Source organism: Saccoglossus kowalevskii, chromosome 11 (assembly GCF_978046115.1).
Source record: "Saccoglossus kowalevskii chromosome 11, keSacKowa6.1, whole genome shotgun sequence".
Lineage (NCBI taxonomy): Eukaryota > Metazoa > Hemichordata > Enteropneusta > Harrimaniidae > Saccoglossus > Saccoglossus kowalevskii.
Window position 1 is genome coordinate 3419469 of NC_140651.1, and position 26281 is coordinate 3445749.

The 26281-nt window shown below is 35.3% G+C and overlaps 2 protein-coding genes and 1 long non-coding RNA gene across 3 annotated transcripts in view; 1 reads left to right on the forward strand and 2 right to left on the reverse strand.

The window, feature by feature from the left end:
- Positions 1 to 3567: 3567 nt before the first annotated feature.
- The window catches only part of LOC102800605 (proteasomal ATPase-associated factor 1-like), a 102546-nt gene continuing 79832 nt past the window's right edge, over positions 3568 to 26281 (reverse strand). Inside the window, exons 11-12 of the mRNA XM_085505629.1 lie at positions 8147 to 8313; positions 3568 to 4323 (exon numbers count right to left, since the gene is read on the reverse strand). Of these exons, the coding sequence (XP_085361755.1) occupies positions 8159 to 8313 (155 nt within the window). The 3' untranslated portion in view covers positions 3568 to 4323; positions 8147 to 8158. The remainder of the gene's footprint in view (positions 4324 to 8146; positions 8314 to 26281) is intronic.
- LOC146735874 (uncharacterized) lies at positions 22733 to 24476 on the forward strand. Its single transcript, XR_014930993.1, has 3 exons — positions 22733 to 23217; positions 23709 to 23780; positions 24242 to 24476. It is a non-coding gene; the product is annotated as an uncharacterized LOC146735874 (long non-coding RNA).
- On the reverse strand, positions 24481 to 26093 carry LOC102806398 (uncharacterized). The gene is made up of 3 exons (XM_085505630.1): positions 25943 to 26093; positions 24959 to 25225; positions 24481 to 24830 (listed from the first exon to the last, which is right to left on the reverse strand). The coding sequence occupies exons 2-3, from the start codon at positions 25038 to 25040 to the stop codon at positions 24502 to 24504; spliced, it is 411 nt and encodes a 136-aa protein (XP_085361756.1). The 5' UTR covers positions 25041 to 25225; positions 25943 to 26093; the 3' UTR covers positions 24481 to 24501.

Genomic DNA, 26281 nt, shown 5'->3' on the forward strand with positions numbered 1-26281 from the left:
TAAATACAACTTGAATTTTCGGAATATATTTGGCGTCCTCGAACGCAATCATGCGTGATTGCTTGCGTCACGTGTTTTGTATGAGTGTGTCATCAAGTCTTGGGCATATTCGTCACGTATTTTGTCTGAGTACGTCATCAAGTCTTAGGCATATTTGTCACGTGTTTTGTCTGAGTACGTCATCAAGTGTTGGACATATTAGTCACGTGTTTTGTCGGAGTACGTCATCAAGTCTTGGGCATATTTGTCACGTGTTTTTCTGAGTACGCCATCAAGTCTTAGGTATATTCGTCACGTGTTATGTCATAGTTCGTAGTCTGACCACTTACTTAATTAATCCCCACATAAATACTTTTGATATATTGTAGATAAATTACTACGTTTACAAGATTCCTGAGGAACGCATTCGAGATATAATACACGCACGTACGTACGTACTGGGAAATGGACATTTATCAACATCCGTGACCTGCATTCAAAGAAATTGAAGAAAATAAATAACATACATAATTAATAAAACTATATTTGTCTATTTGTCAGAAAATAATTTCTGGTCTGTATCGCAGTTTATAGCTTTATTTATTGCATATGAAAGAACGCAAACAACGAGACATAATTAAACTTATACTCAACAATTAATGATCTTCTTCAAAATTAGTCACTATTCATTTTTTCAACGACTGATAAAATCTCATTGATAATAACATAAAAAAACGACTAACCATGTTAATCTGTTAAGGTCTGTCATAGATGTATAGTCCGCCTATTACTTAAATCGCACCAGCTGCAACATGTTCGGGGTTGCTCATCGAACAGCGTCTGACCAAAGTGTCATCAAAACACAGACCGTTACCAAACAACACGCGATACTGGAAGTAGGTAGGGGTAGCAGGACACAGTATGATAGTATTAACCGCTCACCAAACTTTCTAAAAACTGCGCCATGCATTTACATATTAAGGTTAGAATGCATCATTTGATTGCGCTGCAATATAACACCAGTAACCTGTATCACTGATTTACATATCCGACATGTAACATACAGTAGCAGGATTTAAAAAAATGTGCGAATTATACTCAACTCTATGTCTGTCAGTTCACCTTTGGCATATATTACAGTATTACGACCAATCACGTCTCAATGGTCATTTAGTCACTAGTGAAATAACGTGCGTCTCAATTGGTTTTTCAGACTAGACTTGGTTAGTAGTTACGTCTCATTAAATAACAGACCAACCATGCCTCATTGGGTTACAAGTGACAGCATATACGTCTCATTGGGTTAAAAAATGACAAGTCGTCTCTTAATTGGTTAATAGTTTTCATTACATCTCATTGGGTTACTTGTGACAACTAAACAACATGTTAATGCTGATATTCTCACTGAAATCACACAATTTTCAAATCACAACTTTTCTAAGCTATGGAAACAAATATCAGTGATATTATTCTCATATTTAAATGCACAATCTTACCACAGATTAATATAAATTAGTGATATGTGTTTCTCCCACGGGTTATATCGCACATGAACGCCCCGAGACATCCACGGCGAAGTTGAAGTGTGACGTCAGTCCGTGGTCATGAACACGCCCTACTGGGTTACTTTATACAAGTATGCCATATGCCATTGGTTACTGACAAGCATCTGTCAGCTGATATAGCTGTAAAATTAAACAGTTCAAAATAGCATTTTTACCAAAAATATTCACTACAATTTGGATATTAAACTTATCATCACGGACAAAACAAATCTGCCAGAGGTTCACTCAGGGTGTATACCTATAATGAAGAAATTGGGCACACCAATTTCGAGTGAAATAATATGATACGTCTCATTGGGTGACTTTAAACCAGCCATATCTCATTTTGTAAACTATTGACATAATATACATTTCATTTGATTACTAATGACATGATTTACGTCTCATTTAATTACTGGTGACATAATGTATGTCTAATTTTGTTATTAGTGACATAATAAATGCCTCATTGGGTGTCTTTCGAAGTCATTTCTCATGACTTAATACATGTCTCATTTGATTACTAATGGCATAATACATGTCTCATTTGATTACTAATGACTTAAGACACGTCTCATTTGGTCACTAATGACTTAATACATGTTTCATTTGATTACTAATGACTTAATACATGTCTCATTTGGTCACTAATGACATAATACATGTCTCATTTTATCACTAATGACATAATGCATGTCTCATTTGATTACTAATGACTTAAGAGATGTCTCATTTGGTCACCAATGACTTAATACATGTTTCATTTGGTTACTAATGGCATAATACATGTCTCATTTGATTACTAATGACTTAAGACATGTCTCATTTGATTACTAATGACTTAAGACATGTCTCATTTGGTCACTAATGGCATAATACATGTCTTATTTGGTCACCAATGACTTAATACATGTCTCATTTGGTTACTAATGACATAATACATGTCTCATTTGGTTACTAATGGCATAATACATGTCTCATTTGATCACTAATGACATAATACATGTCTCATTTGGTTACTAATGACATAATACACGTCTCATTTGGTCACTAATGGCATAATGCATGTCCCATTTGGTCACTAATGACTTAATACATGTCTCATTTGGTTACTAATGACATAATACATGTCTCATTTGGTCACTAATGACCCAATACATGTCTCATTTGATCACTAATGACATAATGCATGTCTCATTTGGTCACTAATGACTTAATACATGTCTCATTTGGTTACTAATGGCATAATGCATGTCTCATTTGGTCACTAATGACTTAATACATGTCTCATTTGATCACTAATGACATAATGCATGTCTCATTTGGTCACTAATGACTTAATACAGGTCTCATTTGGTTACTAATGGCATAATGCATGTCTCATTTGGTCACTAATGACTTAATACATGTCTCATTTGGTCACTAATGACTTAATACATGTCTCATTTGATCACTAATGACATAATGCATGTCTCATTTGGTCACTAATGACTTAATACAAGTCTCATTTGGTCACTAATGGCATAATGCATGTCTAATTTGGTCACTAATGACTTAATACATGTCTCATTTGGTTACTAATGGCATAATGCATGTCTCATTTGGTCACTAATGACTTAATACATGTCTCATTTGGTCACTAATGACTTAATACATGTCTCATTTGATCACTAATGACATAATGCATGTCTCATTTGGTCACTAATGACTTAATACAAGTCTCATTTGGTCACTAATGGCATAATGCATGTCTAATTTGGTTACTAATGACATAATACATGTCTCATTTGGTCACTAATGGCAGAATGCAGGTCTCATTTGGTCACTAATGACATAATGCATGTCTCATTTGGTCACTAATGGCATAATGAATGTCTCATTTGGTCACTAATGACTTAATATACATCCTGCAAGATAGGTACATCTTCATACTCCTTCTATAAACAGTAAACTGTTTAATGCTAATGATTTGCAACAGATGGGGATGATAGCATCAAATTCAATTAATGAAAGTCCTTGAAATGTGTAATAAAAAGATCAATGAAACATTTGGCAACTTATTTATTTAATTAATCCAATACAGTTGTTTTGTAATACATTGAAAAATGTACACAATATGGTATTGACAGCTGGAAGAATTGACCTAAACTCAAGGTTTAAAATCTACATTGTAACTCAAGGTCTAAACTGAGGCTATTATACCTTTATATGCTGGTACATCCGAATTTTCAGACGTCTACACAGACTTGTTTCAAGTATTTGCATATCTCATATAGGAAATTTATATTTGTCATATTTAATTCAGGTTCCATGTCCATGACCTTGAACTTGACCCAGAACACAAATGAATTAAATAATTGACCCTTGCATGGAGGACAAACTAGAAACGTGACTGTTAGTGATAACTGTACAACAGCTTATGCACTGTCATAAGCAATTTTTTTTAGTTCAGACTGAAAATTCTTGCAAAAACAGAATTTCAGAATTTACAAAACATGATATAATGTTCTTTTCAAAAACTGAATAAAATAATAAAGTTAATATGATAGGTTGCATTTCCACATTATTGCAAATATAATCTGTACACCATAAAGAATCAACACAAAATGCACTCTCTGTTAGACTCTCTGAAAAATATTTTGAGGATTGTTAATGCAGTTTAATCAGGCTGGCTGCTGTTCTGTGCACAATCCAGGTCTACACACACAGTTGGACAGGCTTGCACTTTGATGTCAAGGTGACTGCTAGCATTCAGTAAGGTCAGCCAAATTTAGCACACTGCACATGTCAAGGACAGCATCTATATCAAAGCAGAATAGAAAGTTAGCTTATCTCTGATACACATCAGCCATAAAATTTATCTTTTATAAGATAAGCAATAATTTATTCAATTTTTTTGACACTCTACAATATTGTAATATATCAATAAATAAAAAAAAAAGCAGACAACAGCATCTCAAAAAAATCAACACATTATGCTTTAAATATACAGAATAAAAAAACACATCAGGAAAATAGAATTTCAACTATAAAAAAGAAACTTGTTGCTTAAAAAACACAAAATATTATCTTTGTAGCATGCATTCTGAATTTTAGTTATTTAATTTAATTAAGCGATTTCATAAGTCTATTATAAAAATGTTATTATAGTGGCTTTAAATTCAGCTGTTAAATGTCGTAATAAAATACTATTTCTAATTGTCAAGACATGGGTGAAATTGTCATGCTTTGTGTGAAATTGTCAAGACATGAGTGAAATTGGCATGATTTGGGTGCAATTGTTAAAACATGGGTGAAATTGTCAATACATGGGTGAAATTGGCATGATTTAGGTGAAATTGTCAAGACATGGGTGAAATTGGCATGATTTAGGTGAAATTGTCATGATTTGGGTGAAATTGGCATGATTTGGGTGCAATTGTCAAAACATGGGTGAAATTGGCATGATTTGGGTGAAATTGTCAAGACATGGGTGAAATTGGCATGATTTAGGTGAAATTGTCAAGACATGGGTGAAATTGTCATGATTTGGGTGAAATTGGCATGATTTAGGTGAAATTAGCATGATTTGGGTGCAATTGTCAAAACATGGGTGAAATTGTCAAGACATGAGTGAAATTGTCATGATTTGGGTGAAATTGTCAAAACATGGGTGAAATTGGCATGATTTGGGTGCAATTGTCAAAACATGGGTAAAATTGGCATGATTTGGGTGAAATTGTCATGATTTGGGTGAAATTGTCAAGACATGGGTGAAATTGGCATGATTTGGGTGAAATTGTCAAGTCATGGGTGAAATTGTCATGATTTGGGTGAAATTGGCATGATTTGGGTGCAATTGTCAAAACATGGGTGAAATTGTCAAAACATGGGTGAAATTGTCATGATTTGGGTGAAATTGTCATGATTTGGGTGAAATTGTCAAAACATGGGTGAAATTGTCAAAACATGGGTGAAATTGTCATGATTTGGGTGAAATTGTCAAAACATGGGTAAAATTGTCAAGACATGGGTGAAAATGTCATGCATTGTGTGAAAATGTCATGCATTGTATGAAATTGTCAAGACATGGGTGAAATTGGCATGATTTGGGTGAAATTGACATGATTTGAGTGAAATTGTCAAGATATGGGTGAAATTGACATGATTTGGGTGAAATTGTCATGATTTGGGTGAAATTGTCAAGACATGGGTGAAATTGGCATGATTTGGGTGAAATTGTCAAGACATGGGTGAAATTGTCATGATTTGGGTGAAATTGGCATGATTTGGGTGCAATTGTCAAAACATGGGTGAAATTGTCAAAACATGGGTGAAATTGTCAAAACATGGGTGAAATTGTCAAAACATGGGTGAAATTGTCATGATTTGGGTGAAATTGTCAAGACATGGGTGAAAATGTCATGCATTGTGTGAAAATGTCATGCATTGTATGAAATTGTCAAGACATGGGTGAAATTGGCATGATTTGGGTGAAATTGTCAAAACATGGGTGAAATTGTCAAAACATGGGTGAAATTGTCATGATTTGGGTGAAATTGTCAAGACATGGGTGAAAATGTCATGCATTGTGTGAAAATGTCATGCATTGTATGAAATTGTCAAGACATGGGTGAAATTGGCATGATTTGGGTGAAATTGACATGATTTGAGTGAAATTGTCAAGATATGGGTGAAATTGACATGATTTGGGTGAAATTGTCATGATTTGGGTGAAATTGTCAAGACATGGGTGAAATTGGCATGATTTGGGTGAAATTGTCAAGACATGGGTGAAATTGTCATGATTTGGGTGAAATTGGCATGATTTGGGTGCAATTGTCAAAACATGGGTGAAATTGTCAAAACATGGGTGAAATTGTCAAAACATGGGTGAAATTGTCAAAACATGGGTGAAATTGTCATGATTTGGGTGAAATTGTCAAGACATGGGTGAAAATGTCAAAACATGGGTGAAATTGTCAAAACATGGGTGAAATTGTCAAAACATGGGTGAAATTGTCATGATTTGGGTGAAATTGTCAAAACATGGGTGAAAATGTCAAAACATGGGTGAAATTGTCAAAACATGGGTGAAATTGTCAAGACATGGGTGAAATTGGCATGATTTGGGTGAAATTGTCAAGACATGGGTGAAAATGTCATGCATTGTGTGAAAATGTCATGCATTGTATGAAATTGTCAAGACATGGGTGAAATTGGCATGATTTGAGTGAAATTGTCAAGATATGGGTGAAATTGACATGATTTGGGTGAAATTGTCATCACTTGAGTGAAATTGTTAAGACATAGGTGAAATTGTCAAGACATGGGTAAAATTGTCAAGACATGGGTGAAATTGTCATGAGTTGGGTGAAATGTTCATGATTATCGTAAAAATGTCATCTTTTGAATGAAATTGTCATGATTCAATTGGGTTAAATTTTGGATGAATTTTCATGATTTGAATGAAATTGTTGCATTTCAACTACACAAATTATATGCATGCCACTGACTACTCTGCATCATCCAATCACTATAATGTGTCATTGCACAATTAGGTAAAACCAAAATGGACGTTTATGTAATTACCTAGGCTAGGCTGTACATTATCAAGGACAAAAAGCTAAAACCTCCCACTATAGATACAATGCACCAGACACAACAAAAAACATCAATCTCTATATGTTAAGGATATCAATGGTATTATATTGTGCTGCACTGGTTAGAGACTGAGGGACATGTAATTTATTGTAATTAGTCTAAGCACTTAGAAATCAGAGGGGGATTGTTCTGCATCAAATGACAGATGTGCTCTTGAAGGCAAACCTCAATGAAACGTTTTACTTCAGAGCTGGTATTTTCCCTTTCACACAACAAGGGTCTCCTATACTCAAGTTGATGGGACACATAATAGACGACCTTGTATATGGTGAATTTTAAACAAATACAGTCCCTCATAATGACCTATTTTTTATATTGCAAAAATATACAACCTCCTAAAAAAAGACTTCAAATAAAAATCCCAAAAATCAAATCTCTTTTTTATTTTTTACATAGACTAACTCAACATGAAGCATCTTCCCCAGCACTTTTGATAGAAAGCAAACATCGTCCCTTACATACCAAGTTAATTCACCTGTGTCATACCTCTGTGATATCCAATGACTGAACCATACACTGCATACCTCTGTGATATCTCATGACCCAATCATACTATACATACCTCTGTGATATCCTATGACCCAATCATACTATACATACCTCTGTGATATCCTATGACCCAATCATACTATACATACCTCGGTGATATCCCATGACCCAATCATACTATACATACCTCTGTGATATCCTATGACCCAATCATACTATACATACCTCTGTGATATCCAATGACCCAATCATATACTACACACCTCTGTGATATCCAATGACCCAACCATACTATACACACCTCTGTGATATCCAATGACCCAACCATACTATACATACCTCTGTGATATCCTATGACCCAATCATACTATACATACCTCTGTGATATCCAATGACCCAATCATACTATACATACCTCTGTGATATCCTATGACCCAATCATACTATACATACCTCTGTGATATCCTATGACCCAATCATACTATACATACCTCTGTGATATTCTATGACATTGCATATTTCCTGATGTAAGCATCTCTGCATGCTGTATATAATACATTGTTATAGACACCAAATCCATATATGGGATCACAATCAGAACCAGTAAAGTCTTCAACATAATTACTCTCCTGATTCATGTAGTAACAACTCCCATCATCTAAAAACATAAGAGATGCATATTATAATGCCATGCACAGAATTGAATAGCCAATAGGAGCCACATATGCTATCCCTGTCGGGTTTATATTCTTATTATATTATATTACAGAACTATTGACCTGGGCCAAGTTTTGTTGGGTGTCACTAGATAGACTATCATATGTCTAATCCATATAGTTGTGTGTCACCAGACAAACTATCATATGTCTAATCCATATAGTTGGGTGTTACCAGATAGACTATCATATGTCTAATCCATATTGTTGGGTGTCACCAGATAGACTATCATATGTCTAATCCATATAGTTGTGTGTCACCAGACAAACTATCATATGTCTAATCCATATAGTTGGGTGTTACCAGACAGACTATCATATGTCTAATTCATATTGTTGGGTGTCACCAGATAGACTCTCATATGTCTAATCCATATAGTTGTGTGTCACCAGACAAACTATCATATGTCTAATCCATATAGTTGGGTGTTACCAGACAGACTATCATATGTCTAATCCATATTGTTGGGTGTCACCAGATATACTATCATATGTCTAATCCATATTGTTGGGTGTCACCAGATAGACTATAATATGTCTAATCCATATTGCTGCGTGTCACCAGATGGACTATCATATGTCTAATCCATATTGCTGTGTGTCACCAGACTATCATAAGTCTAATCTATATTATTGGGTGTCGCCAGATAGACTATCATATGTCTGATCCATATAGTTGGGTGTTGCCAGATGGACTATCATATGTCTAATCCATATAGTTGGGTGTCACCAGATAGACTATCATATGTCTAATCCATATTGTGTGTCACCAGATAGACTATCATATGTCTAATCCATATTATTGGGTGTCGCCAGATAGACTATCATATGTCTAATCCATATAGTTGGGTGTTACGAGATAGACTATCATATGTCTAATCGATATAGTTGGGTGTCACCAGACAAACTATCATATGTCTAATCCATATAGTTGGGTGTTACCAGACAGACTATCATATGTCTAATCCATATTGTTGGGTGTCGCCAGATAGACTATCATATGTCTAATCCATATAGTTGTGTGTCACCAGACAAACTATCATATGTCTAATCCATATAGTTGGGTGTTACCAGACAGACTATCATATGTCTAATCCATATTGTTGGGTGTCACCAGATATACTATCATATGTCTAATCCATATTGTTGGGTGTCACCAGATAGACTATAATATGTCTAATCCATATTGCTGCGTGTCACCAGATGGACTATCATATGTCTAATCCATATTGTTGGGTGTCACCAGACAGACTATCATATGTCTAATCCATATTGCTGTGTGTCACCAGATAGACTATAATATGTCTAATCCATATTGCTGCGTGTCACCAGATGGACTATCATCTGTCTAATCCATATTGCTGTGTGTCACCAGATAGACTATAATATGTCTAATCCATATTGCTGCGTGTCACCAGATGGACTATCATATGTCTAATCCATATTGCTGTGTGTCACCAGATAGACTATCATATGTCTAATCCATATTGCTGTGTGTCACCAGATAGACTATCATATGTCTAATCCATATTGCTGTGTGTCACCAGACAGACTATCATATGTCTAATCCATATTGCTGTGTGTCACCAGACTATCATATGTCTAATCTATATTATTGGGTGTCGCCAGATAGACTATCATATGTCTAATCCATATTGCTGTGTGTCACCAGATGGACTATCATATGTCTAATCTATATTGCTGTGTGTCACCAGACAGACTATCATATGTCAAATCCATATTGTTGGGTGTCACCAGACAGACTATCATATGTCTAATCCATATTGCTGTGTGTCACCAGATAGACTATCATATGTCTAATCCATATTGCTGTGTGTCACCAGATAGACTATCATATGTCTAATCCATATTGCTGTGTGTCACCAGACAGACTATCATATGTCTAATCCATATTGCTGTGTGTCACCAGACTATCATATGTCTAATCTATATTATTGGGTGTCGCCAGATAGACTATCATATGTCTGATCCATATAGTTGGGTGTTGCCAGATGGACTATCATATGTCTAATCCATATTGTGTGTCACCAGATAGACTATCATATGTCTAATCCATATTATAGTTGGGTGTTGCCAGATAGACTATCATATGTCTAATCCATATAGTTGGATGTCACCCGATAGACTATCATATGTCTAATCGATATAGTTGGGTGTCACCAGACAAACTATCATATGTCTAATCCATATAGTTGGGTGTCACCAGACAAACTATCATATGTCTAATCCATATTGTTGGGTGTCACCAGATAGACTATCATATGTCTAATCCATATAGTTGTGTGTCACCAGACAAACTATCATATGTCTAATCCATATAGTTGGGTGTTACCAGACAGACTATCATATGTCTAATCCATATTGTTGGGTGTCACCAGATATACTATCATATGTCTAATCCATATTGTTGGGTGTCACCAGATAGACTATAATATGTCTAATCCATATTGCTGCGTGTCACCAGATGGACTATCATATGTCTAATCCATATTGTTGGGTGTCACCAGACAGACTATCATATGTCTAATCCATAGTGTTGGATGTCACCAGATAGACTATCATATGTCTAATCCATATTGCTGTGTGTCACCAGATAGACTATCATATGTCTAATCCATATTGCTGTGTGTCACCAGATAGACTATCATATGTCTAATCCATATAGTTGGGTGTTGCCAGATGGACTATCATATGTCTAATCCATATTGTGTGTCACCAGATAGACTATCATATGTCTAATCCATATTATTGGGTGTCGCCAGATAGACTATCATATGTCTAATCCATATAGTTGGGTGTTACCAGATAGACTACCATATGCAATCCATATTATTGGGTGTCACCAGATAGACTATCATATGTCTAATCCATATAGTTGGGTGTCACCCGATAGACTATCATATGTCTAATCAATATTATTGGGTGTCGCCAGATAGACTGTCATATGTCTAATCCATATTGTTGTGTGTCACCAGATAGACTATCATATGTCTAATCCATATAGTTGGGTGTTGCCAGATGGACTATCATATGTCTAATCCATATAGTTGGGTGTCACCAGATAGACTATCATATGTCTAATCCATATTATTGGGTGTCGCCAGACAGACTACCATATGTATAATCAATATATTGGGTGTTGCCAGATGGAATATAATATGTCTAATCCGTATAGTTGGGTGTCACCCGATAGACTATCATATGTCTAATCCATATTATTGGGTGTCGCCAGATAGACTGTCATATGTCTAATCCATATTGTTGTGTGTCACCAGATAGACTATCATATGTCTAATCCATATAGTTGGGTGTTGCCAGATGGACTATCATATGTCTAATCCATATTGTTGGGTGTCACCAGACTATCATATGTCTAATCCATATTATTGGGTGTCGCCAGATAGACTGTCATACGTCTAATCCATAGAGTTGGGTGTTGCCAGATGGACTATCATATGTCTAATCCATATTATTGGGTGTCGCCAGACAGACTATCATATGTCTAATCCATATAGTTGGGTGTTGCCAGATGGACGACCATATGTCTAATCCATATAGTTGGGTGTCACCAGACTATCATATGTCTAATCCATATAGTTGGGTGTCGCCAGATAGACTATCATATGTCTAATCCATATTATTGGGTGTCACCAGATAGAATATCATATGTCTAATCCATATTGCTGCGTGTCACCAGATGGACTATCATATGTCTAATCTATATTGCTGTGTGTCACCAGACAGACTATCATATGTCTAATCAATATTGTTGGGTGTCACCAGACAGACTATCATATGTCTAATCCATATTGCTGTGTGTCACCAGATAGACTATCATATGTCTAATCCATATTGCTGTGTGTCACCAGATAGACTATCATATGTCTAATCCATATTGCTGTGTGTCACCAGACAGACTATCATATGTCTAATCCATATTGCTGTGTGTCACCAGACTATCATATGTCTAATCTATATTATTGGGTGTCGCCAGATAGACTATCATATGTCTGATCCATATAGTTGGGTGTTGCCAGATGGACTATCATATGTCTAATCCATATTGTGTGTCACCAGATAGACTATCATATGTCTAATCCATATTATAGTTGGGTGTTGCCAGATAGACTATCATATGTCTAATCCATATAGTTGGATGTCACCCGATAGACTATCATATGTCTAATCGATATAGTTGGGTGTCACCAGACAAACTATCATATGTCTAATCCATATAGTTGGGTGTCACCAGACAAACTATCATATGTCTAATCCATATTGTTGGGTGTCACCAGATAGACTATCATATGTCTAATCCATATAGTTGTGTGTCACCAGACAAACTATCATATGTCTAATCCATATAGTTGGGTGTTACCAGACAGACTATCATATGTCTAATCCATATTGTTGGGTGTCACCAGATATACTATCATATGTCTAATCCATATTGTTGGGTGTCGCCAGATAGACTATAATATGTCTAATCCATATTGCTGCGTGTCACCAGATGGACTATCATATGTCTAATCCATATTGTTGGGTGTCACCAGACAGACTATCATATGTCTAATCCATAGTGTTGGATGTCACCAGATAGACTATCATATGTCTAATCCATATTGCTGTGTGTCACCAGATAGACTATCATATGTCTAATCCATATTGCTGTGTGTCACCAGATAGACTATCATATGTCTAATCCATATAGTTGGATGTTGCCAGATGGACTATCATATGTCTAATCCATATTGTGTGTCACCAGATAGACTATCATATGTCTAATCCATATTATTGGGTGTCGCCAGATAGACTATCATATGTCTAATCCATATAGTTGGGTGTTACCAGATAGACTATCATATGCAATCCATATTATTGGGTGTCACCAGATAGACTATCATATGTCTAATCCATATAGTTGGGTGTCACCCGATAGACTATCATATGTCTAATCAATATTATTGGGTGTCGCCAGATAGACTGTCATATGTCTAATCCATATTGTTGTGTGTCACCAGATAGACTATCATATGTCTAATCCATATAGTTGGGTGTTGCCAGATGGACTATCATATGTCTAATCCATATAGTTGGGTGTCACCAGATAGACTATCATATGTCTAATCCATATTATTGGGTGTCGCCAGACAGACTACCATATGTCTAATCCATATAGTTGGGTGTTGCCAGATGGACTATAATATGTCTAATCCATATAGTTGGGTGTTACCCGATAGACTATCATATGTCTAATCCATATTGTTGTGTGTCACCAGATAGACTATCATATGTCTAATCCATATAGTTGGGTGTTGCCAGATGGACTATCATATGTCTAATCCATATTGTTGGGTGTCACCAGACTATCATATGTCTAATCCATATTATTGGGTGTCGCCAGATAGACTGTCATATGTCTAATCCATAGAGTTGGGTGTTGCCAGATGGACTATCATATGTCTAATCCATATTATTGGGTGTCGCCAGACAGACTATCATATGTCTAATCCATATAGTTGGGTGTTGCCAGATGGACTACCATATGTCTAATCCATATAGTTGGGTGTCACCAGACTATCATATGTCTAATCCATATAGTTGGGTGTCACCAGATAGACTATCATATGTCTAATCCATATTATTGGGTGTCACCAGACAGACTACCATATGTCTAATCCATATAGTTGGGTGTTGCCAGATGGACTATCATATGTCTAATCCATATAGTTGGGTGTCACCAGACTATCATATGTCTAATCCATATTATTGGGTGTCGCCAGATAGACTGTCATATGTCTAATCCATATAGTTGGGTGTTGCCAGATGGACTATAATATGTCTAATCCATATTGTTAGGTGTCGCCAGATAGACTGTCATATGTCTAATCCATATTGTATTTTACAGTATGATAATGTAATAGTGATATATTGTTATTCCATCATATCATCTACTTCTGTATGTGATAGAGGATTTCACCAATGTTACTTTGAAGTCAGCAGACATTAGTGATTACTGATTGGTACAAAATTCAATGGAACTAGTCATGTTGAACTAATATTATGGCATATATGAATTTTTTGCAATATAGTTATTTCAGATGTCATATAGCAATGTGCCATGACATAAGTCAATAGCATACAATTTACAGAAAAAGTGTATATACTTATTTTTATAGAATGAGTATTTATGTTTAAGGGTCCACCATGGTTAAATGAACCACTGGGAGACACTGTTTTACATGAATATTTGGTGTACACTTAAGCAGTGTATTCATGTTCCAGGTCCAAAGTGGTTGAATGAACCAGGAAAAGACACTTTTGGTATATAGCTGGGCAGAGTATTCATGTTCAGGGGCCACTGTGCTTGAATGAGTCAAGAAGACATTCCACCACACGACTTTTGGTTTATAGTTGGGCAGAGTATTCATGTTTAGGGTCCAATGTGGTTGAACAAGGTGACACATGACACATCAGCTTTCAACCAAATGAATGGGATGACGTATAACTTTTAACCTAATAAACTTCCAGAAAAAAATTTTCATTAAAATTTCTATGATAAGAAAATTGGAGAAATTATATGCAGCTGTAACTAATAGCATGACACAACAAAATATTTGGAACACAAATTAAAACGTTATAGAAGAATGGATGTTGGGTGGACAATGGGGTTCATAAACAGTTTACAGGTATTCATTTGTATATACACATAATTTAGTAATTACTCAATAGCCAGAACGATCAATTAATATAACCAGCTAAATCTGACAAACTGAGTGGCCCTACAGTAGAATTTGGCCCTTGACCTCTCATCAGAAAAAATTAATGACTGTGAAAATCATAACAATTTTGTTACTTGCTCAAATCTTATTGAATTATGACAATTTACATTTCAGTATTAAAAATAATTTTTCGTTAAACAGAAAACAAAATATAAGTTTTCCAAATACACAACATATTGTACTGAATAAGACAGAAAAAATACCTATCTAGATATTATTGATTGAATTCATATTATGCTATTTGTAGAACCAATAAATAATGAAATGCGGAAAAATTTTAACACCTTGACATTCTTGAAATTTTGTCCTTGAAAATTATGCAACAATAAACAATGATGCTCAATTGAGACTTACATCAATAAAATTACAGGTGGGAGTTCAACAGTTACTAATTTAGTAGCTTTATGAGACCTTGGAGTAAACTGGTGCTCGGTACAGTAAAACATGAAATACAACACACACACCCATACACACTACATCTTATTTTATTGTTGGCACACCAGTGTAAGAAGACCTTCGTGCATTCAGAATCAAGGTACCATGAGTACCAAGGCAGTGAAAACATCTAAAATTAGACATGTAGGTATGTTAAAGTGATACTAGATGCCTAGGCTGCTCAGTTACAAAAATAACAGTAACAATAACGATCCCATTATATGGACTAACATACAGTCATTAAGCATGAAGGTAGAAAAATAAGCAAGGTTTACTAGTAATCACAGTGAAAATATAACACCCTCCAATGAAGCAATACCTGTGCAAACCCACAAATTAGTTACTTGCACTGCTACCAAGTTTATAAACGGCCCACCCCTACCAAGATCATAACTGGCCTACTCCTACCATATTCATGACTGACCCACCCCTACCAAGTTCATAACTGGTCACCCACAATAAGTTCATAACTGGTCACCCACAATAAGTTCATAACTGGTTACCCACAATAAGTTCATAACTGGTCACCAACAATAAGTTCATAACTGGTCACCAACAATAAGTTCATAACTGGTCACCAACAATAAGTTCATAACTGGTCACCCACAATAAGTTCATAACTGGTCACCCACAATAAGTTCATAACTGGTCACCCACAATAAGTTCATAACTGGTCACCCACAATAAGTTCATAACTGGTCACCCACAATAAGTTCATAACTGGTCACCCACAATAAGTTCATAACTGGTCACCCACAATAAGTTCATAACTGGTCACCCACAATAAGTTCATAACTGGTCACTCACAATAAGTTTATAACTGGTCACCCACAATAAGTTCATAACTGGTCACCCACAATAAGTTCATAACTGGTCACCCACAATAAGTTCATAACTGGTCACTCACAATAAGTTTATAACTGGTCACCCACAATAAGTTCATAACTGGTCACCCACAATAAGTTCATAACTGGTCACCCACAATAAGTTCATAACTGGTCACCCACAATAAGTTCATAACTGGTCACCCACAATAAGTTCATAACTGGTCACCCACAATAAGTTCATAACTGGTCACCCACAATAAGTTCATAACTGGTCACCCACAATAAGTTCATAACTGGTCACTCACAATAAGTTCATAACTGGTCACTCACAATAAGTTCATAACTGGTCACTCACAATAAGTTCATAACTGGTCACTCACAATAAGTTCATAACTGGTTACCCACAATAAGTTCATAACTGGTCACCCACAATAAGTTCATAACTGGTCACTCACAATAAGTTCATAACTGGTCACTCACAATGAGTTCATAACTGGTCACTCACAATAAGTTCATAACTGGTCACCCACAATAAGTTCATAACTGGTCACTCACAATAAGTTCATAACTGGCCACCCACAATAAGTTCATAACTGGTTACCCACAATAAGTTCAAAACTGGTTACCCACAATAAGTTCATAACTGGTTACTCACAATAAGTTCATAACTGGTCACCCACAATAAGTTCATAACTGGTTACCCACAATAAGTTCATAACTGGTTACCCACAAAAAGTTCATAACTGGTTACCAACAATAAGTTCATAACTGGTTACCCACAATAAGTTCATAACTGGTCACCCACAATAAGTTCATAACTGGTCACCCACAATAAGTTCATAACTGGTCACCCACAATAAGTTCATAACTGGTCACCCACAATAAGTTCATAACTGGTCACTCACAATAAGTTTATAACTGGTCACCCACAATAAGTTCATAACTGGTCACCCACAATAAGTTCATAACTGGTCACTCACAATAAGTTTATAACTGGTCACCCACAATAAGTTCATAACTGGTCACCCACAATAAGTTCATAACTGGTCACCCACAATAAGTTCATAACTGGTCACCCACAATAAGTTCATAACTGGTCACCCACAATAAGTTCATAACTGGTCACCCACAATAAGTTCATAACTGGTCACCCACAATAAGTTCATAACTGGTCACTCACAATAAGTTCATAACTGGCCACCCACAATAAGTTCATAACTGGTTACCCACAATAAGTTCAAAACTGGTTACCCACAATAAGTTCATAACTGGTTACTCACAATAAGTTCATAACTGGTCACCCACAATAAGTTCATAACTGGTTACCCACAATAAGTTCATAACTGGTTACCCACAAAAAGTTCATAACTGGTTACCAACAATAAGTTCATAACTGGTTACCCACAATAAGTTCATAACTGGTTACTCACAATAAGTTCATAAATGGTCACCCACAATAAGTTCATAACTGGTCACCCACAATAAGTTCATAACTGGTCACCCACAATAAGTTCATAACTGGTCACCCACAATAAGTTCATAACTGGTTACCCACAATAAGTTCATAACTGGTCACCCACAATAAGTTCATAACTGGTCACTCACAATAAGTTCATAACTGGTTACCCACAATAAGTTCATAACTGGTTACCCACAATAAGTTCATAACTGGTCACCCACAATAAGTTCATAACTGGTCACTCACAATAAGTTCATAACTGGTCACTCACAATAAGTTCATAACTGGTTATCCACAATAAGTTCGTAACTGGTCACCCACCTTAAACCTCACACCACCACTTCCCTCTTTTCATCACAAATTCACAAAATAGTCATCTTTGTAGCCTGCACTTTCCTTCAGAAGATTGGGACAAAAATAACCAATTTATTTTAGTCAAAACCATAAATTGACTAAAATTTTGTCTTAGTTCATTTCCAAAAATATTGAAGAAAAATTTGTGCAAGAAAGTCTGGTGGGGAAAAGGTTAAGACCAAGTTAATGGAAAAATGTACCAGAAATATAGAAAAATGTACCAGAAATATAGAAAAATGTACCAGAAATATAGAAAAATGTATCAGAAATATAGAAAAATGTACCAGAAATATAGAAAAATGTCCCAGAATTATAGAAAAATGTACCAGAAATATAGAAAAATGATGATAGAATAAAAATGGTGTTTAACATCACATGAGCACAATCCATTTCACTTTTTTAATCCTTACAGTTGTAATTAATGTTTTCATCTTTTTAATTTCAATGTTATTTGCCGGACTTGATATTATATTAATATTGATTAAAAGAATGAAAGTAGCAATGGTTGCAAGGAATTAAGGATAACACTAGTTAGTTATTTATCCAGTCAGTCACAGGTCAGGTATCGATTCCACAACACAAGACATCATATATTTGCACTCTAAGTGAGTTTGAGAAAGTGGAATATCAAGAGCGGAACTCATTCTGATTTATAGATAACACATTCAATAACACTTCATTTAGAGCATGTGTACTTCATCATGTCAGGGCTACTACCATAATCTTAAGAATAATCAGACAAGTTCAAGATCATTGCCAATCTTGTTATGATTGATCAAGGATGCTGAGCTAGGACAACAGCATTAACACTTTTATGACCTTCTACTGCAAGGATTGTTAACCATTATCCATTTTATAATGTTAAGGATGTTCTGTTATCAAGTATGATTCTTTTCTGTTCTGTGCAACCGTATGATTCATGTTATTGTGTGAGGCTTTACAGAAAACACAGTTAACACTACTTTCTAAGTGCTAACATTACTGCTGAACCCAGAAGGTCAAACTGTGTTTCAGGCGTTCACACAGGTAATCTGTCCTTTTTTGAACAGGTAAATAGGTCAGGGACATTGCTATGACAACTAACAACGTTTTCAGAGCTGGCCTTGTAGCTTACTAGAAACTGAATAGACCCGACAAAGTCTTTCATATTTTGTGAGAAAAACGATACTTGTACTGTTATTGAAACTATAAGTGATTTGCCTGCAATTGCAATTTATTGTTAGAAGTAACATTTAAAGAAGTACAATTTCATAAATTCATTTGTTTTCATAATTGAATATCTTATCCGGGCATACAGCTAAAACAGGCTTAAGGTCATTCATTGTATTAGACCTAATAAATAAAAAAAAAAAATTATCACATTCATTTGTTTCAAAAGTGTCACATAATTGTGATTCAGACAACCAGTTAGTAATCAACTTTTGTGGTTTTTTAGTGAAAAACTGTGTGAAAAATTCAAAAAATGGTCATTTTAAATTGTTTCCATAAGAACTTATGTTAATGAATTATTTCATAAAATATAAATACCAGAAGTATTCGTCAGAAATTTCTAATAATTCAGGAGGACTATTATTACCCATCATTATAACTACATGTGATTTTTTTGGTTATGTCCCTGAATGAAATTTTGATACATGATGAAAGTTTTGATGGTAACCATGACAACTACCATAAGTGGATCATGCCACCACAAAGCATGGTCTGTTTATTTTTATTGCTAGCTTCATTGTAATAACCAATGTTGATTATGTAATGAGTGACACTTCTGTGGTTGCCATGGCTCCTACTGATGTTGTTTCTGGGTAACACATGAAACAGAATCTTATTATTAAATATATTTTTACAACTCTTAAACATGTGACCAACTGTTCTTGTCATATGTTTATTTTATACCTCCATGCACATCCCATTTTTCGTCATATGCATATAGTAGTAACATGTTTTGATTTGTGAATTACTGTAACATACTATATATATTTTTTGCTAATTTCGCTGAAGGAATGATTCAGTAAAAATAAAATTTGGCAAATATACGTTTTTTCCTATAATTTACATTCAACTCATCTGAAATCAGTGAAAATCAATTCTATAGAAAACACCTAAAAGTCTTTACAGCAAAAATTAATTCTAGCTAATATATTTTACAATAAGTAATTATGTAAATTAGTAATAATGTATACAAATAAAGACATTTGCATAGTATATTCAATGTCACATGATCTGCACAGAATGGAGCGTTTTCTGTTTATGCAAATAATAGCAAATAATAGCATTCCACTGACATCAACATAGACCTGCTAGTTATGCTAATAACTTTACATATATACTGAAAAATACTAGAAACTGACAGCAATTAATCATATATCATTTCAATCAATTACAGAGATTTTATGTTCAACTAACGAGTGATTGCAGAATATATCATGGTTTCTGTGAACTTTAATCCACACCAGATGCTGAATTACTGGTAGAGAAATTACACTGAACTATTGACAGGTGTGGTGGAGGTTGATGTAAACATGTGATGTGTGGTATTATATAGGGTTATAGTGAGTACACTGTAAAGTATGCAAAAATCTAGACAATACACTGAACTATTGACAGGTGTGGTAGAGGTTGATGTAAACATGTGATGTGTGGTATTTTATAGGGTTATAGTGAGTACACTGTAAAGTATGCAAAAATCTAGACAATACACTGAACTATTGACAGGTGTGGTAGAGGTTGATGTAAACATGTGATGTGTGGTATTATATAGGGTTATAGTGAGTACACTGTAAAGTATGCAAAAATTTGGACAATACACTGAACTATTGACAGGTGTGGTAGAGGTTGATGTAAACATGTGATGTGTGGTATTATATGGGATTATAGTAAATACACTGTAAAGTATGCAAAAATTTGGACAATACACTGAACTATTGACAGGTGTGGTGGAGGTTGATGTAAACATGTGATGTGTGGTATTATATGGGGTTATAGTGAGTACACTGTAAAGTATGCAAAAAGCTAGACAATACACTGAACTATTGACAGGTGTGGTGGAGGTTGATGTAAACATGTGATGTGTGGTATTATATGGGGTTATAGTGAGTACACTGTAAAGTATGCAAAAAGCTAGACAATACACTGAACTATTGACAGGTGTGGTGGAGGTTGATGTATACATGTCATGTGTGGTATTATATGGGGTTATAGTGAATACACTGTAAAGTATGCAAAAAGCTAGACAATACACTGAACTATTGACAGGTGTGGTGGAGGTTGATGTAAACATGTGATGTGTGATATTATATAGGGTTATAGTGAGTACACTGTAAAGTATACAAAAAGACAATACACTGAACTATTTATTTTATTTATTAATTTATTTATTTTTTTATTAGACGCATAAAATCCTTAGGAAAGGATAAAAAGGGTCTTACAGAAAGAAATTAAAAAAAAAAATACAATCTAAAAAATAAAACAAAAAATAAAAACTTTTCTAAAAAAAATAAAATAAAACAAGTCAAAAACAAAAAAATACAATTTGCAGCCAATGGTGAATACAGAATATAGAATGAACACAAAATGTGGCCTAATACACTGATAGTTGTTGCTGTTTTGTTCCATAGCTGTTTTTTAAGAAGACAGCTAAGGCTGGTGCTAGAGTATGGTTTGCCATAATCAAAATGAATTTATTCTGACTATTTTCTTTATCAAAATTTGGAATTTTATTTTGTGCAGTCAGGAATAATTGACAGGTGTGGTGGAGGTTGATGTAAACATGTGATGTGTGGTATTATATGGGGTTATAGTGAGTTCACTGTAAAGTATGCAAAAAGACAATACACTGAACTATTGACAGGTGTGGTGGAGGTTGATGTAAACATGTGATGTGTGGTATTATATGGGATTATAGTGAGTACACTGTAAAGTATGCAAAAAGACAATACACTGAACTATTGACAGGTGTAGTGGAGGTTGATGTAAACATGTGATGTGTGGTATTATATGGGGTTATAGTGAGTACACTGTAAAGTATGCAAAAAGCTAGACAATACATTGAACTATTGACAGGTGTGGTGGAGGTTGATGTAAACATGTGATGTGTGATATTATATGGGGTTATAGTGAGTACACTGTAAAGTATGCAAAAAGACAATACACTGAACTATTGACAGGTGTGGTGGAGGTTGATGTAAACATGTGATGTGTGGTATTATATGGGGTTATAGTGAGTACACTGTAAAGTATGCAAAAAGCTAGACAATACATTGAACTATTGACAGGTGTGGTGGAGGTTGATGTAAACATGTGATGTGTGGTATTATATGGGGTTATAGTGAGTACACTGTAAAGTATGCAAAAAGACAATACACTGAACTATTGACAGGTGTGGTGGAGGTTGATGTAAACATGTGATGTGTGGTATTATATGGGATTATAGTGAGTACACTGTAAAGTATGCAAAAAGCTAGACAATACCACAGTCCCTCTATCACCGGTCTCGAAACGGCCGCTGTCCTATTGTCCTATTGCGCGTAGCGGGTAAATAAACCATTGACACCTATACGTAATCCGCAGTTGACGCAACTTGTCAGGGGTCATCTTCAAGTTGACCCGCATATCATTACCATTAATGATTTACCCGACATGCTTTGCGAAAAAAAATTGTGCGGTTGCGCAGAAGTTTTCAGAACCAGAATCAAAACATTGGAAGTCGATTTTTGAGCAGCATGTCGTGGAAGTACGGAAATGATTTTGTTGGCTTCGAGGACGAAGATATCGAATGGGATTTTGTGATGGGACAGGAAGACTTTTTCCCCTCTAATGCTGCCGATGTTCCAGACGATATGAAAGTACATGTACGCGAATCTGCTAAACGGAGAAATTTCGTCTACGTCTGCCCGACTTGCGACAAGCAGTACAAAAGTTTAAGTGGCTTCAAGGGGCACATGAAAAATGTTCATGATACAAACGTCAAAGGTATGTCCGTTACTATTGCTGTATGATCGAGGGGAATTAGTAAATGTTTGGTCTAAATGTTGTTCGAATTTTTTTTCATATTTTTAGCACAGTTGCATCAGGCAGCTGGTTGCATCTCCAACGATTATTAGTTGTCTGAGATTGCATGTACTTCCGTTTCACGGCGCTCCTGTGACAATATCTTGGGCAAGGAGGAGGCAATAAATTTGAGTACAATAATTATACGAAAAAGAGCCTATTGCTTTTTATTTGGGTCGGCAGACTCGCCGTGTATGAATCAAACTGGGCAGACACGATAACATGAAGTCGACATCACTACCAACTTGTCGCCTCTTGTGAAAGTGTGAATGAGTATTGTTGACCGAAAATCCTCACGATGTCTTGACGAATATGAAAATATGAATGATTTATTATGAATATATTTATTTATAAGTTTTAGTTTCTATCTATGGTAATCTGTATACTTCATGGTTATATTACATTGTTTTCAGTTCCTGAACACTAGCAAACTGGCAATATACAATCTGTGAAAAGAAGGTCCAGTGAAGAACACAGCAGATCAGGTAGACATTTTTTTATTACAGGTTTAATCTCCATAGAGCCACGTTATAATTTTTTTTAAGATAGGCTCAAAGAATTTTTTGTGGGCCTGATTATTTTTTTTAGATAAGCTTAATAAATATTTTTTTCAACTCAAATGTACTGAATATGAATTATTACTAGCCATCTAGTATCCATGAAGGAAGAGCATTGTAATATCCTAAAATAAAAATATAGTAATTTAAAAAATGCAATTACCATGTGCAATAATTAAGTTTTTCCGTTTCAGGTTTTACCAGACCCAGCAGTGTATAACAAATTGTTGTTGCAAAGGCCTTACACCACAAGATGGTTTGGCATGCTTTTTTTAATATGTGGGTAGACAGAAAAACCACAGATGACATAATTAATGTATTTATGGATTTTCGGCCCAGTGACACAGATATAGATGAACTGTTCAGAACATGCATTTTTAACTTTGCAGTGTTGGCAAGAACCCGAAGGGACACCATGGACTACCAGTCTGAAACAGTTGAAGCAGCAAGCACAAGTGAACTAAGTATTGAGGAAGAGCAGGCACTCAGATATTTTGCTGATTACATTCCCTACAACTTAAAGAAAATGGCAATGAAAGCACAAAAGCAAAATTAATTAAAATTTGTATTTATTTATTTATTTATAACTTATTTACATCTAACAATAAATACAAAAAACAGCAATATATTAGTATATCTTGTTTTTTTACTATTTTACATTGTTTTCAAAAACAGAAATACTAACACTTCTGTTTGGAAAGAGAAGAGGAGGAGTATCATCTACTATATGCTGTAAGGGCCTTCTCTTGTGTCTCCCTGTATTGCCTGTGATGCACTGCATGTGATAAGATTTTTGAAGTCTGATGACATTCTCTTGATACCCAAAAGCCATAACTGTTGGGTGGTTATTTGCTCCTCCTCCTCTGTGCCGATGCTTACTGAAGTGGGCTTGTAGTGGGTCTTGACGGAACCTCTCACTCAATATAAAATCCACTCCATGGTTTAGTAGGTATTTAGATACTTCTACAAAAGAATGCACTGGGAAAAACAAAACAAAAATAACTCGTAAGATAAATTTTAAATTACTAGCATATTACCAATTTCTGGAAAACTTTACAGTGAATAACAATTTCACATAAAATAAAAATAAGTGCGACTCAACTCACCAGTCATTTTCAATTCATCAACCGTTTGTTTACTAAGACACATAGCATTTCCAGCACTTTGAGAATATAATAACTTCCACATTTAATTCTTACATGTTGCATTGTAGCATCATTAGCAATGGTAACATGCGATTGTGAAAAGTCATCACATTCACTGGACTTTTTTTTCAAATTGCTTGTAGTAACTCTTGGGCCTCCGAAAACTGTTCTTCTTACGAGGCATGGTTGTCAAGAGCTTGTATGGCTTCAACAGCTGCACGTTCTCGTCTGACAATATAAAAATAAAATAAAAATGTAAACAAAGATATTTCACCGAATATAACGAAACAGCAGATACCCAAATATACCTTAACCCCACAACTCATTTGTTAATCTTCATAACAACCAGTATTGGGTATTATTATCTACACCGGATTTGTATTATTCTCAAAAAAGGAACCGAAACGAGAAACTCTCGTTGATGTATTTACGCACAGTTCGGTATCTAAAATGGCGTCGAGTTGAACCACGAGTTTCGAAAAACACACACAGAAAATCTATTTTTCGGGACACAAAAAAAATGTTGGCAGCACAGAACATCTTTTACCGTGAATGGCACCTTCAACAGCACATAAAATAGTGAATTTAGTGATCATAACGTAAGAATATCTGATTTAAAAAACACGACCCATTATCGCAACAATCGACTATTCTCAGGATGTTTGGTCGTATGTGAATAACCAAGATCACACAGTTTTCAAGAATTCGACAAAAAATAATACGATATAAACACTCCCACTCGAAGCAAATACACTTCCACCCGCCAAAACGATGCGAGTTGAAGATTTTGCTAGCATATCAAGCGAGAAAAGGGAACCGAAAAACTACCGACATGTTTTGAGCGATGAACTTTTTGACAAAATGGAGGTCAGAAAATCGAGGTCAAATTTTCAAGATCGAAAAAACTACGAAATATTCGAAATGAAAGAATGGATAATAACTCACCTGTTAACTAATGGTATTTCGCTTCGGTAATAACAAAAAGTTGTTAAATATATGAAATTTTACAGCTAAGAGCAAGGAATAAAATACGGAGCCCTCGATCATACGTTGTCCAAAATGGAAAGCGACGCTATACTGTCACGTGACTATGCGACGCCAACAACCGCTACACGCACTCACTGGATGTTTATTGCTAATCCCCCCTAAGACAATAGGCGTTTCGAGACCGGTGATAGAGGGACTGTGACAATACACTGAACTATTGACAGGTGTGGTGGAGGTTGATGTAAACATGTGATGTGTGGTATTATATGGGATTATAGTGAGTACACTGTAAAGTAT